Here is an 18,059-nt window from a genome sequence, read left to right on the forward strand (position 1 = left end):
ACATTCTGTTTCATAGAAGATGTCATTTCTGATTTTAAAAACTCCAAGGATACCTGGATGGCTCAGTCTGTTGAGCATCTGCCAGGGTCCTGGGATCGAGCCCCACATCAGGCTCCCTCCTTAGTGGGGAGCCTGCCTCCACCTATCCCTCTGCCCCTCTGCCTTCCTGTTCCCTGCTTATGCTCTCTCTCTCTCAAATAAATAAAATCTTAAAAGAGAGAGAGAGAGAGAGAGAAGAAACTTCTCCACAATCTCATGATGCACCAGAGTTGGTCAGGACCTTTGTTCCAGGTTCCAGAAAATCCAAATAGAACTAGCTTAAGCCAGATGAAGTATTTAATGTAATGATAATATGTCTCATAGAGCCCACAGACAGGAATAGAATGAAGCTAGTACTAGAATTACACGTAACAGGGACTCAGACTGTCAGAAAACTTGAGTCTTGTCTCTGTTCTCCTCTGACCAGCTTCTTTTGCTTTTCTGGGACACGTGAAGCAAAACATGGCCACAATAGCTTCAAAATCCACATTTTTATGTCCTAAGAACCCAGAAAGATTAACTTCTGTTCAGGTTCACAGTCCCCTTGGGAATGATTCCAATTAACCCGACTTCATGAAGTACTCCCCTTAGACCAACCAAATGCTATAGGTGGGGGTCCAAAAATACGGCCATGCTGTTGGGCAGTCCTTTTTTTTTATTTTTTTTATTAAATAAAATATATTATTTGCTGCAGGGGTACAGGTCTGTGAGTTGTCAGGCTTACACACTTCACAGCACTCACCATAGCACATACCCTCCCCAGCTGTGCAGATAATCCTACAGGTGTCCACCACACTTCCAAATTCATTAGTTTCTAAGAAAAACCTATAACAAAAATAGATTATTTCAAATGCATGAATTGTAATCTCTATAAAATATAAAAATTTTTTAAACAATAATCTGAAAATTTATTTCTCTTAATAATTCATGGTACTGATAAAAAAACTTCCAAATAAATATGCTCACTTTGTTTTAAAAATAAATTTACTTTATTATATGATAATGTTGACAGTTTACATAAACAACATCATTTAGAATATACAAAACAATTATAAAATACATTTTTTAAAAATATGAAAATCTTTGAAGTTCTTTCTTGATATCAGACCTACCAAATTTTAAGAAACGCCATTTACATTTTAGGATCAAAACAAAATTCCCAAGCCTGACTTGGTTTGAGAGATTCCACTGGTTAACCAACCTCAGTTCCGGGAAGGAGAAACATTTTCAGCATTTTGTTTTGTTTTAAAATGCTGTAACAACCATTTGTTTCAAGCACTTTGGTATCAAAGTACACCGAGAAAAAGCAAGGGCATAGATTAGCCCAGAAGACGACTTTTGGAAACAAAGCATATGCAGCAGGAATCCGATGGATATAGTCCTGTTTCAAGGATGGTTATTAAGTCAGAAGGAAAAACAGATTTAGAAGATAACTAGTTGTTTGGCTTAGCGCTTTATATATTTGAGCTATTTCTGTGAAGATAACCTCATTCTCACTCAAAACAGGGTATGTGCTAGAAAGTGACATCCAACTTCATCTTCAGTCTGAATTCCCCTCTTCACTTTGTGTATGAAGTCTATGCTGCAGAGTAAAATCTGTTAGGATTCTGGTATAAAACCTGCTTAGCTAGCTTCACAACAGCGTAAGTACAGCAAGTGGGGGACACCTTCCATCGGTTTTCATAAATCACCCACCCAGTCAGTGTAGACATTTTCATATTCTGTGGAATACTGGCTAAATATAGATTTAGCTTTTTCATTTTTAAGAATCTTTATTAAATATATTATGGAGTTGAAGGAACATTTGGCAAGATGGTCCCAAGTAACAGATGCTCACGGTCATGATTTCATTGCATCAACAGTCACTTGAGAGCAATCAAAGGTACTGTTTTTTGGAAGAACAAAAATGAGGCTATGGTCACAGACAGTGTGTGCCTGGGCTCTGCTGTGGTGTCACTGACCATTGCCCAGGAATAAACAACCTCTTCTTCCAGTGCTATAATTTATCCCTTAGTTAGCATGAACACTTACCTGGGCTTAAAGATGCTCAGGCATTTACTTTCCATCTTTATTCATTACCCTAGCTATGGGGGCAAATCTGTTTGCTTTACTAATGTAAGAATTTATTCATGCCGCAGAGAATTTATAAAGGAGCAAAGGAATATAAAAGAAGTCAGTGCTGTAGAAAACATGATGGTAATATTAACATATACAGCCAGGACTCTCCAACCTGAGTTTCTCCAGGAAAATATCCCCAGCATCTCAGTATCATGGCAAAACATAATGTAGTATAAAGTCTTGGGTTATATCAGTGAGTTGGGTTGTACCCACTCTGATCAACAAAAATCATAGTTAAGAACCCAAACTGAAGTTGGGTAACTCTTGGTTCCAATTTCAGCTCCACCAATTCCTACCTCTGTAAATCTGGGTTGCGTTATTTAACTTCTTTGTGTCTTTTCCCATATATGGGAAATGAGGTTCATAGGAGATATTCATAGGTTCTTAAAAGGATTAAAGGAAATGATATACTTTAAACTCTTGGTCCACAGTATGTGCTGGATAAATGGCAGCTTTATTTTTAATGCAGTTCCTAAAATCTAAACTCCTTCCGACTCTCCTTTTTTGTTTGACTGATAATACTGCTAACAAAACTTTAAGTGGACGTTTATTAAAATTTCTTAACTGAGTGCTTTTTCCCAATTACGAACAATAATAAAATTACTTATTATTATAAAAATAGTAAAAAACACAGATTAACATTACAGACAAAAAGTAAATACATCATTTAAAATTCATTTCTCCTGGCTCTTTTCCTGAGACACATTCTGTCCATTTTCTAATGAGCAAGGCATCTTGAAGCTTGCCACCAGCCTGGAGGTAACTTCATAGCCTGCAGGAATAAGGGAAAAGACAGCAAGCTGGTTAAGAGAAATGTACTATAGAAATTAAAAAAGAAAAATCTAGAGCCAGCATTTTTGTCTTCAGTTCATTAATGATTACTGTCATCCTGTAATAAGCTAAGAGAACATTATGATTTCTCGACAAGCAGTTGCAGTACCCCATGCATCTGCTGGGGTTTCTGGGAAAAGAGATTCTTTCTACTGCTACCTGAGCTATGGAGAGTCACTGCTGTCTCTTGCTGGACGTGATCAAGGAAGCACATGGCTCAGTGCTACCACTATGACTTAAGAGGAACTAGCCAAGGATGAAGCCAACTCTTTGATATGTGAGCAGAAAAAGAGAAATAATGGTTCCTGGTGTGAGGGCCTCTTGTTCATCCAAGTGTGCAGACTATCTTCCCTCTGGACTGCCAGTTCATGTGAGCCAAAACATGTCCTTCATTTTAAATCAGTCAGATTGGATTTGCCTCTATCACAGCCAAACTATCCCAGCTCACCAATGGTATTAGCCCTCTGCCTTTTGTACCCTAGGAGCCTTTCTCTGCCCACCTCCCTCCCCAACTCTGCACTCCAAGGGGAGGGGCCTGACACATCCCAAGGGCTCCCATGCCTCCACCTGGGTGCTGCTTGGGTTTGGCTAATGGGAGGTACTTTATGGAGACCTGAAGGCAGGAGGTGAGAAAGTTCTGCCTTTCCTCCTCTTCCTTGTTTTGGTTCCAGCAGTGGCTACTTCCATCCTCAGATGTAGCTCCTACAGAGTATAGGCCCTCTGGTGGCCAGCCTCTGAGTGCCAAAGTAACCTTCCCCAGCCCTTCCAGGCATGGGAGGGAGCAGCCTCCTGCCAGTGTTAAAATTCCAGGAGCCTTGAAGTTCCTGTGGTTTCCCCAACCCTGCCCTCCCAGTCCCTCACCAAAATCTCCTTCTTGGATCCAGGTGGGATCCTAATTGATGTAACATTTAAAGAGCTTAGAACAGTGTCCGGCATAGCATAAATGCTCAGTAAATGTGGTTATTATTAAAACACGGTCATTAATTTTTAATGTGAGATTATTAAACCAAAATACCTCTTCCTGACACCCAAAAACGAGGAAGAAAAAGTATAGACTAAGTACCACAACCATGCAGAATTAGAAAAGAGGATGATCTCAGAACCCCAGAAAAAGTGTAGGAAAGTCCTCATTCTACATGCCTCTCAATGCGGTAACACGCGAAAGAGAGACATGAGAAGGTCTTTTATTCAGCTTCGGAGTCTATGAAAAAAATCAATTTACTTTTAGCTGTTTCTAAGCATAATCAAATTCCAAGGATTGACTTATTAAACAAATTAAGCCCCGTTTCACCAGGTAACAGTTACCTGAAGAGCACCCCATCTACAAAACTCATCACACTTACCATTAAGCAATACTAGTCTCTTGAGTATCTTCATTTATTGGAGTTATATCTTTACCCAGAGTTTCCATTTCTTCTTCCTTCTTCCTTCTTTTACGACGCTTCCGAAGAGGACTTGGAAAACAAAGTGTCAGACATTAGCACAAGCCTGTTAGTTCATGGGAACATATAATCAACCATCAAGAGGGCCTATGATCTTATTTCTAGATGGCTAAAAATTTGTAGGTTCCTTTTTTTCTTAAATATGTTAGGTTCTCTCTCAACCTATCTCTCTCCAGGCCCAAATGATAGCCACAGTTGGCCAACATGTGAATAGAGTAGAGTTACCTAAATAGAAATACTATGGTACCTAGTTGTTGATGAAGCTTGGTTAGCACAAGCAAAATTTCCGGGACCAGTTATTTTACTAATAAGCACTATTTAGTGCATGAGTAAGAAATAGTACAAATTGTAAAGAGACATAAGAAAACCAAGAGAGTTAGAGTGGCCTCTGGATATGTTAATTACACTTACCGATACATTAAGAAAAAAAAAGTGTAAGATACTCTGGTCTGCAATCCAGTTTCTTAAAGCATAATTCCAAATCGATGTGCTAAAATAGGTCATTTCTCAGTTCTGCCCCAAAACTGGTGTTATAAAAATTCCTTTTTGCCATCAGGCAAGTAAAAGAAATTTTTTAAATAACTTTCCATTTTATAGCTAAAAGGAATCATACAGATTATCTGGTTTAATTATTCTGTTTTACAGAAAATAAAATGCCAGATTAAATATGTTAAGAAGGGGTTCCTGGGTAGCTCAGTCTGTTGAATGTCTGCCTTACATACACAATGGAGTATTGTTAACTACAGTTGCTATACCATACTGACATCCCAGGGACTTATTTATCTTACAACCGGAAGTATATACCTTTGATCACCTTCACACATTTGGTCCACCTTTTTTTTTTTTTCAATCAAGAAATTTAAACACACTTTATTTATAATTAAAATACTTATGCTCAGTAAAATGACAAAAACTATGCATTGTGTGTTTTATCATAAGTAGATACTTCAACAAAAATAATGGCAAACCTCAAAATGTGATTTATTTAAATCATAGCAAAATGGAAAGAAGAAAGAAGAAGGAAGGAAAGAAGAAGACAGAGCAACATACAATTTCTCAGATTTACTTAAAAGTAAATTTAAAAAATACTTACTGACAGCATGCGCAGACACCGACCACCAAAATGATAAAAATGACCATAACTGTTATCAAACAAATCACCAAAATCTGCCCTCTATCTCCTCTGAGGTAAAACAAGTCAACTCTCTCACATCTCGCCCCAGTGTAGCCTTCATCACAGCTGGAAAAACAACACAACAAGGTAAACAGTGCAAGACTTTGAAGAATCTCTACCATTTCTTATTTGAAGAAACTAATACTGTTGTCATTAACTGGAATTAATAAAAGGTGAAGTTCCTTTAATTTTTTTTTTTTTCAAATTAAGCTGTATCCCGCTGTGTTCACAAGTAATTTCACTTTCTTTGCTTGGCTGAAAACCTGTCATCACTTGAACATTAACAATATGGCTAATATAAATAAACAGAGATGACAGCAATCACCAAAACTTAGTTTAAAGATTTAGATTCCGAGCTTGAAAGAGGGGATGGTAAAATGCCCTTCGTAGCCTTCCCAAGCACTTAAATAATACTATGACAAGGAATTCAAAATCCCCAGGACTTCCCATTCCATTGTAGGGCCCTCAACATGTCCCAGTTCTCTTGCAAATTATTTAAAAATTACACTATTTAATATGATCCAACATGGTAATGGGTGTGAAATTTCATAGACCAATGCCTAACACGTAGAAGCTCGATAAATGTGATCCAACAGGATTCCTCTCTCTCTCTCTCTCTCTCTCTCTCTCTAACGTCCACCCACCAGTTGTGATTCTGCTACTCAACGTGGCCACAGATGAGGTGAGGCTCCACATCACCTCTCCAACCACATCCTTCCAAAACACAGTGAGTCTTATCCTCTCCAGCTCCTTTATCTGATGCTCGAGGGATGCCATGTCCTCCACTGTCCTGTAAGTGGCCCCTTTCTCTGTGGTTGTCATAAAGTGCAGTGACCAGACAGCAACAAATCTCCTAGGGGGATGTTCACTTTCCTCAGTCTGTCAACTCTTTATCAACATAGACTTAGGATATACCCCAATAGAGCAGTTTCCCTTTGACCAACCCAAGACTTGTCTGAGCAACGCTCAAGAAGCTAAAGGCTCAGTGATTTGGGGACTGTCTAAAGTATTCTCTGAATCACGTTAGATGCTTCAAATGTGCATAAGAAGTTTGTTGGAAGACTATTCCCAACTGAAAATATATGTTGTGAAATTTAGTCCCTTAGCATTAACAATGCAAATTCAACCTTTCAGACTCATTCAAAACAAAAGAGATGGTGGTGGCATATACAATCATATAAACCTCAAAAAGATGAAATTCTGCTTCTTAAACAGATTTCTCTGTAACCTAGGTTGGTTTTCTTGGCTTTGTTTATTTTGTTCTGTTTTTATCTTTTAAACAAAGGATCTATTTGCCAGGCCATTCTATAGGTTATGTTTGATAGGAGCAAGGTAGTTAATTCCCACAAAGCCTATCTTGCACAAGTAAGGAGATCCTTTAACGCCAACATTATAACTGATATAATGCTTGAAACAACTACAACAAAAACTAGCTCAGCCACGGCCATCAATTGAAAGGTGAGGCTCAATGCAAGCAAAAGAGAAAAGATATCTAATGGCATCTACTGCAAAAGGACCCCAAGGATGTATGAGGGAAAATTGCTTCCTGCAAGATAGCCAGGCATCTTTGTCACAAGGTCAAAATCACAGGAAGAGAGCTTAGAAATATCTGAAATATCAAAAGTCTCTTACACATAGGAAAGGCACTGGAGGGGAAAATCACATTTAATTGCATGTGTGAGAGGGATATTTTTTAAAGAGGTTTTTTTTTTAAGGTCATAATTAAGATCTTACAAATATAGTCTCTTCCAATTAGCTTGTTTCTCTAACAAATTTACTGAATGTGGCATTTTTAAACAATAACTTGCCCATAAAATACACAGCAATTACCTGCTGCTCTTTCAGAATGTTTTTCTAATGATAAGTTCTGGGTTCAGTGGCTTAACCAAGCTTTAATTGAATTTCTCAGTAAGCAGTACTACCTGCAAGCTATAACCTGATAAGGTCATGCAAGAAGGTCAAACATGTCCATAGCCAAGTTATATAGTGGCTCTTATGCTAGTCCCTTCTCAGCAAACCAGTAACATATCAGCTAATGGTGATTTTAGTGGAAGAGAATCAAGAGGGCCAGATCCTAGTAGATGTTTATTAAATGCTGAATAACTGAATACATGAGTTTCTATTTAATAAGCATCTTACAAAATGTAAAATAATTTTTAAAGATTCCCATGACCCTTCAGGATTCTGGCAAACCAGATTTTAGATCACTGTTCTGAAATAATCAACAGACACTATTGTAAGAGACTTGTTAACTATTACATCAGTTGATCCTTATAACATCTTTTGAGATAGCTGCCATTTATTAATAACAGAGATATAGAGAAATTACATGAGTGGGACTGGGATTCAAACTCAGGAAGTTTGACTCTTGAGTTTTTGCCCCAAGCACATGCAACCCTGCTTAAATGAACTGTGCTGCATAAATAAATAAAAGGTATGTGTCTGGAAACAAATCATCCCCATTCTAAGAAAATACTGAGAAGACTCAAGGGATTTGAGTTATTGGAAACACACCATTTTTTTTTTTAATGTAAAAACAGGAGTCCACAATTCCTGTAATTCCAAGCAAAAGGAGGTACCTCTGGTTTTTCAGGATAGCAGAGTCCCCCATGGCAAGAGGGTTTTGCCTAAATCTATACTATGTTAAGTCACTCGAAAGGTCAAGTCACATCAAATATGTTCCACTCATCTCAGTGGTACAATTTATGGAACGTCTACTCTGTGCTGGGTACTATAATAAGGATTTTTTTTAACAGATTGCTTTATTTTCAACACCTGAGAGGGCAATATTACTATGTCCTTTTGTAGTAGATAAACTGAGGCCCAGGAAAGGTAACAGACCCACTATTAACAGTGCTTATAACTGGTGCAGACAAAAATCTTAACTTAGGTCTACCTGAATCAAAAATCCGTGTCCTGACTCCTATGTTCTTCAGCTTCCCATTGATTCTATAGCTTTTTACCACTAAGAAGCTGTTCTTGGCCCAGAGGAAGTTGTTCTTAGTTTTGACAGCATAACTTTAGATGGACCATGCTAGAGGGACTTATTTACTTATTCACTGGTCATTTCCTGAACACCTATTAAATTCTGGCGCTGTGCTTGGCCCTGGAACACAAAAAATGAATAAGCCACAAGACCCACCTTTAGGTGCTCACAGACTCAGAAGGGACTCTCAAAGAAACCAACAGCCATGCTCCAGAGGAAAAGAGTTTTCATAGGAGGGTGACTGGACCTCAGGGAAAGGACATCTAACAGACCTGAGTATGTGTCTGAGAAAGGAAACTCAATGCCAAAGCTGGGGTCCAGGAGGAGCTGATGTCCGAGTTACACCTGAAACATCAGTAATGATAAGCTCTCCGGACTGTGGGAGCTTGTGTGATAAAGCATGAAAAGAAATGTAGGATTTCAGAGGAACATTTGGGCATACAGTGAGAGATATGGCTAGGAAGGTGAGCCAGGATCAGAAGAGCTTGCAGAGGCCATGGAAATGAGTTTTAACCTCACACTGAAGGATTTGATCTGTGTTTTGATCTTGGGCAGGTAGATTACACGTTGTGGTTTTCATTTTGGAACGTAGGAATATTAAAGAACAATAAATTTGCAGACCTAGGGATAAGTTGGAAAAATGTACTGGGTTAAAGAGCATTAATATTTTTAAAACTTGGGACACCTGGATGGCTCAGTCGTTTAAGTGTCCAACTCTTGATTATGGCTTAGGTCGCGATCTCAGGGTTTTGAGATTGAGCCCAGGATTGGGTTCTGCACTGGGTGTGGAGCCTGCTTAAGATTCTCAACTCTACCCTCCCCCCACCAAGAGCCATGCTTGTGTGAGCATGCATACCCTCTCTCTCTAAAAGAAATAAAATAAAAAATAAAAATAAATATTTTTTAAAACTCAATATAGTCTCTTAAGCCAGTGAGCAATTAGAGGAAATTAAAAAAAAAAAAAAGAAAGAAAGAAAAGAAAAGAAAGAAAGCAGCTCTCTTCTTTCCCAACACATACACAAACACACACTTTTTTTTTAAATTTCCTTACATTAGCAATTCTTATCCCCCTGTCAGTATCAACCAGTGTATTTATTTTTTAATTAAATTTAATTTTAATTAAATTTTGATGGCGTCCAGGACCCTTACATGTTTCACTAAATTAGGGTTTGGAATCTCTGTTCTGAGACACTTATGGGGAAATTTCAAAAAAGGATACTGTAGGACATCCACGTAAAAACATACACATTCTATGAACTTCCGTCAATATTACACTTAAACAATCACTTTGCTCATCCATCAGGAGAGGTCTCAAAAGACACTGAGAGGGACATCTCTTTAGAAGAAAATAATTTTTTTTTTCAAAAAAAGTGGTTTGTGCCTGAATAAAATCAAACTCGGCCTCAGTCTCCTTCGAGGTGGAGGAAGCAGTGTCCTCCCAGCCGCTTCCTAAGGATCAGCCTTGCCAACCTCCGCTTCCCAACAGGCTCATTGCCCGGCCCGAATGGACGCCTACGAGAGTAGCTTTTGATCGGCAGAAAATCCTCGGTATTGACGTTGACTAGGAACTGCCTCGCACCGGCCAGAATTCGCTTCCAGACGGACGGAGGCTAAAGCGCTCAGGCTGGGCAGAGGCTCTGCTTGGACGCGGACGGGAGCCCATCCGGGCTCGGTTCAGGAGCAAAGTGTCCCCAGTTTCTCCCCGAGGAGCCACCCAAAGGGGCCCGAGGCACGTGGCAGGGGTTGGGGGCGGGGGGGCGGCCAGGACCGGGGAAAGGGGACCCGACCTAGGCTTGGGGGCTCGGCCTCCCTGTCCCCGCACGCCCCGGCCCGCACCTGCCCCTGCGGCGGGTGCGCCCCACTTACACGCACGACGGCGTCTGCTCGGCCACCACGAAGCGACATCGCCCTTTGATGCAGTAGTGCTTGTACTGCTTGGGGCAGCGCGCGAAGTGGCCCCTCCGCTTCGACTGCGCGGTGGTAGCTGCCAAGTGAGAAAAGGCGCCGTCAGTGCACTGGCTTCGCGCACACCGTGTGTCGAGAACCCGTTCCCTCTGCGCGGAGGTTTTCCTGCTGAACCGGCTCCAGCTTCTCGGTTCTCCTTCTCGCCACGCTGGGATACAAGCCAGACTTGTGTGGTCCCCAGATAGCTCTAGAGATAGGGTCTTGGGGATCTTGGTGGGAATGTTGCATATTTTAATTAAGATTTATGTCCAGCCTGGCTCTCGGAAACCTTGGCTTTGCTTAAAGGGGAAAGCATAGTCGCGATGAGAGAAGGCTACTCTTTCTGTGAAGGCTACAGAGACTTTTTTTTTTCCATTAAAAACAAAAAGACCTTTTTTTTTTTTTTAATCTCCTCTCCCCTCTCCTCTCCCCTGTCCACCCCTCCCTTCCCTTCCCTTTCCTTTTTTTCCTTAAACATGCACATAACACTTACCAAGCTGGATGCTGGTTATATATATAACCAGCTATATATATTAATATATTATGTATTTTAATTAATTATATATTTATTTTTTATTTATTTATATATTATATATTGATATATTTATATATATTAATTAATTAATATATATATAACCAGTATCCAGCTCGGTAAGTATAATATAATAATATATATATATAAACAATGCATATAGCAATATAAATTATATAATAATATATATATGTTAATTTAATGCTTATAACAGCCTTGTGAGGTAAGCATCATCCTAATCTCACATTAACAAATGAACAAAGAACAACACATGAAGGCTAAGTCACCTTCCAAGATCACGTGCGAGTTAAAGGGCAGAAGCGAGACCCAGATGCAGTGGGTCTTGCCCCAGAGTCCTTGACTGCCGGACTCTGGCACTCAGCCAAGCCAGCTGTTCAGCAGGTAGCTGTCATGTGCTCTCAGCCTGATGCACCCCGAAGTCACGCTTGCCTGAATGAGAGATTCTCCCTCATTTAACCCCTGAATGATTTCTCTTGCTCTGAAGAAAGAGGAAAATACTGGAAGCTTCATTTGCAGGATTTGATCCTGCTCCGTATTCCTTGTCTTACCTTTTAGAGTTTTCCTTGCCTAAATTTTTAAACTGGGACAGTAATATGTAAAAGTTTCTCCCCTGCTTGCATGTAGAAGGTTTTAATAGATAAGGATTGACAAGAGAAACAGTACAGAGATAGTGACTTGTGGCCCATGAGCTGATCCACACCAGACACGTGCCCACAACCAGAACTACAGCCAACAAGCGAGCTCTGACCCAGGGTTGGACTTTTCCACAGTCATGGTGTGACCAGCAGCACACAGGACTCGGACACCTGTGGAGCCAGAAAGACCACGATGTTCACTTCAGAAGGTCATTTCACACAAGCTTTGGTGTGGCACCTGCCATCTCGATGACATTCATAGTAGCGACTCCTAAAACTTCTTAATTAATATGATAAAAATGAGTACATATAATTGCCCAGGGCCACCAGGAAGAGGAATTGCCAAGAACTTTGAATGATCTATAACCAGCGAATTCCTGTGATGCCAGGTCACAAAGTTTCAGGGGGTGGCAGAACGTTGCTGAGGAACCGGCTGACCTGGTTTTGGTTGCTGACTTGGTTACCAGCTATGCTGACAGCTTGTGCATGCCAGACATTTGCTCCCACGCATGCCAGTCAATGGGATTCTTACTGAAATTTCTTCCAGAAATAACTGCAAAGTGTCTCAAAAACAAAGATCTGTATGTTTTGGCAAATAAACTTATCAGTCAACTTCCATTCGTACTTTCTATTTCCAGAGCCCTGTAGTAAGCCCTGGAAAACATCAAAAGAGTAAAGCCTATCTCATCTCTGGGTAAGGTTACGAAGCTGTTTGAGCCTCAGTTTCCCCACCTGGACACTGAAGATGATACCATCTACAGTGGAGGGCTGTTGTGGATCTCGAATAAGAACTCATGCAGAACTTCCTAGCAGAGGACCCCAGACCATCAAGTTCTCTGTAACTGAGTTGATTCTAGAATCTTGAAAATCTTGGCAATTCTAAGAGAACTTGTATCATTACAAAGAGTTTTTATCTAATAAAAGAGAAAGTTCTAGAAAATATGAATCGCTTTTTTAGGAGGAGGTAAGCAAGCTGTGCACTTGTGGAGAATGTTGGAAACAAAAGCTCAGAGTCAGGAATACGCAAGCCTGATCCGGCAGCAGGAAGGAGGCAGATTTAATGGAGATGTAGGGGACCTGGTGGGGAACGGCTGAGGACAGCTGTGAATGGAAGTTAGAGACCTCACATCAGTAGGCTGAGGTGTTTACACTTCAAATACAAGACAGGGGAGAGCTGAAGAAGGTTCTTATAGATTAAATTAAATGGTATATGTACGAACTATGCTCTTTGAGTTTAGCATTGTATCAGTGCATTAGTAGGAAGCTGAAGATTGGATCCGAGTAGGAAGAGGCTGGGAGCAAGGAGAAAACCACTGCCTGAGCCATGTAAACACGTGACGTGGGCCTGCAGCAGGGGCATGGAGGTCTAGGAGATGGATTTAAGAAGCTGTAAGACTTAGTGATAGATCTGCTATGGTCCAGAAAGGTCCTTCCTTCTTTACAACGCAAACCTGACATTAAGCTAAGCTATGTGGCTTTGTTTCCTGAGCTTTCCTACTTCCTCTAGTTGTTGTGCTCCTTTAAATGTAGCCAGCCTTTTAATAAACCCCCTACACAGCAAGATACCAAAGAGTGCCTTGACCAGCAGCTGCTGGGTGCAGTGACCTGACCGGCCTCGGCCCATCCAAGCAGCACAGACCCAGGCCAGGGAAATGGTTGCCAGGCCCTGTCTGAATTATTCACAGAGCTCTCTCCTTTGCCAAATAAACACGATCTTAAATATCCCAGCATTATTCGGATTTAAAAGCCCTTCCATGCCACCAAGCAGAAAACGTCCAGTGATTTCTCTATGGAACTTTAAAAACTGGAGAAAACTACATCGCACATACGGCGCGGCCCTCCGCCCACCTCCCCAAACAGATGGGATCTTCGGTTCTCTCTGATGGAAATGAGAAGGCTTATCAGCATAACCCTTTCTAAAGGGCCCCCTCAAATCCAGGTGCCTTCATCTGTTACTCATCAAGGTCACATTATCTGAAAATTGAACAACTGTGAAATCTAACATTTTCTGCCTATCTTGAGACCTGATGACATTGAGCAAGGGATGGATGGCAAGGCCCACCCTTCCACTGCAGAGATGTTTATCAAGAAGTTAATCCTATGACAAAAGAATAATTCGTCCCATGTATTGTGTTTCTTTGTTGAGAAGCAAATGACCTGGTCTTGAAAACCTAATGTGAAAACTCCCCTCACACTGGAGGTGGTGGAAACTAATTGATCTTTTTTCGCTCCCACCTTACTCTTTTCCAACCCACATTTCCAAAACCAAAACTTTCTATGGGAGTAAGTCGGTCGGTCCCACATACTGAAAAATGTCAGCACAAACTCTCAAGCGGCTGGGCGCCGCAGGTAACATACCTCGGTCTCTTATTGGGATGCCAAGTTCCAAAGATTCTAAAGACAATTAGGTAAGAAACTATGAGGGTTCCTGCAGGTAGGTGTATGACAATATCTAATTCTACGTAAGAACATATGATGCCCATCTGCATCATATGGGCAGACAGACAAGAAGTGGTTGCCTTCCTTGGGTCCTATGAACATTTAGATGAGATGTGATAGATTGGTCTTGGGTCAGACTTCAGTGGAGGAAGAGCACACACAATCAAATGATGTAGTTTAGGGATGGAATTTTTCTCATTTTGATGGATGCTTTGATTAAACAACACAGTTCCCTGATCCTTCTTAGAGATAATTCTTATTCTCAAACCCAATCAGGCCTTGCGATGTTTTATGTTTAAAACTCCTCAGAATTGATACATTAGCTTTACTTTTCATAAAACGTTCACTTAGTTCTTCCAGGTGTGCTCATTATAAATCTATTTAATGATTTTATAAGTTATATCAATATCATCAGCTTTTCTAAAATCAGCTTCAAGAGTAATATATTTTATGTAATTCTCATTACAGTGTGATAACCGCATAGTATCTCTAACCCCCTAGGTAAATACGCAGTTAAATCTCTGTGCAAGAGATTTAAAAGGCAGGCCTAAATTTTGAGATGAAATTCCCATCAGTGTTAACAATGAGAGAGAGGGAGTAAAATAAACCTATACATTTTTCTTCCTCCACCCCAATAGATGTTCGACCTTAAAAAAGGAGCAGCTAGTGGACAGAGAAGTTTAAGTTTGCAGAGACCTGTCTTCCTAGTCTATGAAGTAGAGGCTAAGCCTTTAATCTTCTAGTCCTTGACGTCCTGGCAACTTCCCAATAGGGGTTTCCTCCCTTTACAACCTTCTTAAGTCGGGAGGTGAGGAAGAAAGCTTTATATTTTCTAAGTTAATTTTCCTTCTTATCTTGCCAACTATCTCCTGGAGACAGGGGAATATAAATTCATACTGCCCTTGAAGAAGTGCAAAATTTGAAAATCTCTCTTATCTGAGGACTCCTATTTGTGTTACATCCAATGCCGTTTTCCACAGAAATGCAAGAGTTGGTGACTCCAGGTAAAGAAAAAAAGGTCTCACAGATGTATTTGTTAACCTTCCAGTGTTACTAGAATGTGCTTTTGAAGGGGGTTAATCAGAACAGATCGGCATGTGTTTTAACCCGGAGGGTTAGGCCAAGGATTTCTTAGCTTACAGGGGAGGGCCTTCACTTAGAGCTGCCCTTTCTCATTCTATCCCTTTAAAGGAAGAAAAAAATAACTTAGTGTTGGTGTGTGAGTGTATTTGTTCATTTAAAATTATTCAGCAGGGGGATACATAAAGAAAACTGGACAAGAAGAAAACTTGAATTTCTTTTGTTTTTTGAGAGTACGTGTTATGGGATTCCAGTGTATATAACGCCTCCTTTGCTTGGTCTCCTTTGCTGGTTCTTTCCTGTATCCCCCAGAATCTAAATTTTACAATGCTTTGGGACTCAGTGCTTTCTCATCTCTTCTCTTTACACTCCCTTTCTGGGCATTTCCTGGCCTTGAATGCCTTTATGGTAACAATCCCAAATTTATGTTTCCATCCCAGATGTCTTCCTTCAGTGTCCAACAGCACAATGAACATCTCCACTTGGTTGTCTAACTGACATTTGAAATTGACACTCCCCAAATGGAACGCCTGATTTCCCCCCACATATCTGGTCTTTCCTCATCTTAGTAAACGAAACCTACTTTCTTTTTATGATTCAGGCCACATATCTTAGAGTCACTTCGATGTCTATCTCTTTTACTCTACATTCAATTGGTCAGAAAATTCCATTGGTTGTACTTAAACTATATTCACTTTTCCTTCCATCTCTACTCCCTTGGTCTAAGCGTGACATTTATCTCTAGACCAGAAGTAGTCTCCATGGCAACAATTTCTAACTAGTCTCCCTGCTTCTGTCTGTCCCCGCTCATCTGCACACAGACACTGAATGATGTTATTAAAACTCAGAGCTGAAGTTTTAATAATCCCCAGCAAGGCTCTCCATGACATTACCCTTTACCTCTCTTTCCCCATTACCTCTACAACCTCATCCTTGACCATGTTGTTCCTTATTGCATCTAGGGTACCTAGAAAAGGGTCTGCTGCATTGCTGGTACACAGAAGCATTGGTAGGAATGAATATTTTCCTTCCTCAAGACAGAAAAGGACAAAATAAAAATGAAATGCTTAGAGATTGGGGCTATTTGAAAATAAAATTATAAAATCATTTAGAAACGAGAACAACTCCTAAAGATCATCTGATTTATTTCTTAATTTTCCAGGTTGCAAACGAGTGTCTCAAAGCTTAAGTGACTTGCCCAAGGTCACACAGACAATATAGACACTATGCTCCTGCTTCACATTAATTCCTTTTCAAGAACAGTTTTTCCCTTTCAGGCTTTACTTTCAAGGATTATTTTCCAGAATTTTCTTTGCATATTCAGCATTGTGATCTTCCCACGTGATTCCAGCAGTTTAGCAAGGTGAATAACAATTATACATTCTAGACCCGATCTCTCCACATTTGTGGTAGGCTACCCCACTTACTGTGTGACTTTAAACAAGCCAACAATCTTCTGCACAGTAAAGAAACAATTAATAGACCGAAAAGGCAACCTATAGCTGCTATGGGAAATACTACAGAGAAAAAAAAAAATACTGATAAACAGAACTACCATATGATCCAGCATTCCAACCTCTGAGTATTTAACCAAAAATATTGAAATAAGAATCCAAAGACATACTCATACTCCCATGTTTATTGCAGCACTATACACAACAGCCAAGATGTGGAAATAACCTAAATATCCATCAAAATATGAATGAATGTGGTTTATGCAAACAGTGGAATATTATTCAGCCTTAAAAAAGTAGAAATTCTTGCCATCTGCAACAACACAGATGGACTTTGGGAGCATTATGCTAAGGTAAGTAAGCCAGTTATAGAAAAACAAACACATGATTCTACTTATAAAAGGTATTTAAATAGCCAAATCCACAGAAGCTGAGAGCAGAACGGTGGTTTCCAGGGGCTGGGGGCTGCGGGGGGAGAAATGAGGAGTCGCTGTTTAATGGGTACAAAGTTTGGGTTATGCAAGATGAATAATTTCAAGAGATATACTGTACAACATCCTGCCTATAGTTAACAATCTTATACTCTACACTTCAAATTTTGTTAAAAGTGTAGATCTCATATTTAAATACTCTTACTAAAGTTTAAAAAAAAATAGGCAACACATTTAAGATAATGATGAGGCAGGTTTTTTAATACTCTCAATCACTGGATGACAGAATAATCTCCCAAAAGAAATGTGAAAATGCCATCACTGAAGCTATTTAAAACTCAACTGAAGATAAAATTGGCCTTGTTCTTCTCTCTACATGAGTGACAAGACCCACACAAGCATGACCTAAGACACCAATGGATTCCACAGCATGTGGGCACTTTCCAGACCACCTACTAGTATGGAGAAAGAAAGAGGAATATTGGGCTGGAACTGATGACTCACAACAGGACAACTTGCTCAGTATGTTCCTGGCTCAGTTGTGACTTCTCCAGGGTGCTAGGAAAGGAGCACTTAACAACAAGTCACTACCTTCCCAGCTCCAAAAAGTTTCCAGGGAATACAGGAGGCTCTCTCCAACCTACTTTTAGAATTGGCCTTTGTTTTATTTTAAAACAGAAACAACCCCAGAAGACCAGACCATTCAGTCTATAAAAAGGACAGACTAGGGGTCATCAAACTATGGTCCAATGGCCAAATCTGGCCCACAGCTTATTTCTCTAAATAAAGTTTTATTAAAATAGACCTAAAGTTGCTCATTTGCAATGTGTCCATGGCTGCTTTCACAATACAATGGCCAAGTTGAGTAGTAAAAAGGCTGCATGGCCCACAAGACCTAAAATATTTATTATTTGATCTCTTATCAAGACTCAT

The 18,059-nt window shown here is 40.1% G+C and overlaps 1 protein-coding gene across 2 annotated transcripts in view; it reads right to left on the reverse strand.

Moving 5' to 3' along the window:
• Positions 1-1,009: 1,009 nt before the first annotated feature.
• Positions 1,010-18,059, reverse strand: part of BTC (betacellulin) — a 43,106-nt gene continuing 26,056 nt past the window's right edge. The window contains exons 3-6 of one of the 2 annotated variants that reach the window (XM_032334585.1): positions 10,457-10,574; positions 5,524-5,670; positions 4,332-4,442; positions 1,010-2,929 (exon numbers count right to left, since the gene is read on the reverse strand). In XM_032334585.1, coding sequence (XP_032190476.1) covers positions 4,334-4,442; positions 5,524-5,670; positions 10,457-10,574 — 374 coding nt within the window. In that variant the 3' untranslated portion in view covers positions 1,010-2,929; positions 4,332-4,333. The remainder of the gene's footprint in view (positions 2,930-4,331; positions 4,443-5,523; positions 5,671-10,456; positions 10,575-18,059) is intronic. The other variant, XM_032334586.1, reaches the window with a different exon arrangement.

This window comes from Mustela erminea, chromosome 2 (assembly GCF_009829155.1).
Source record: "Mustela erminea isolate mMusErm1 chromosome 2, mMusErm1.Pri, whole genome shotgun sequence".
NCBI lineage: Eukaryota > Metazoa > Chordata > Mammalia > Carnivora > Mustelidae > Mustela > Mustela erminea.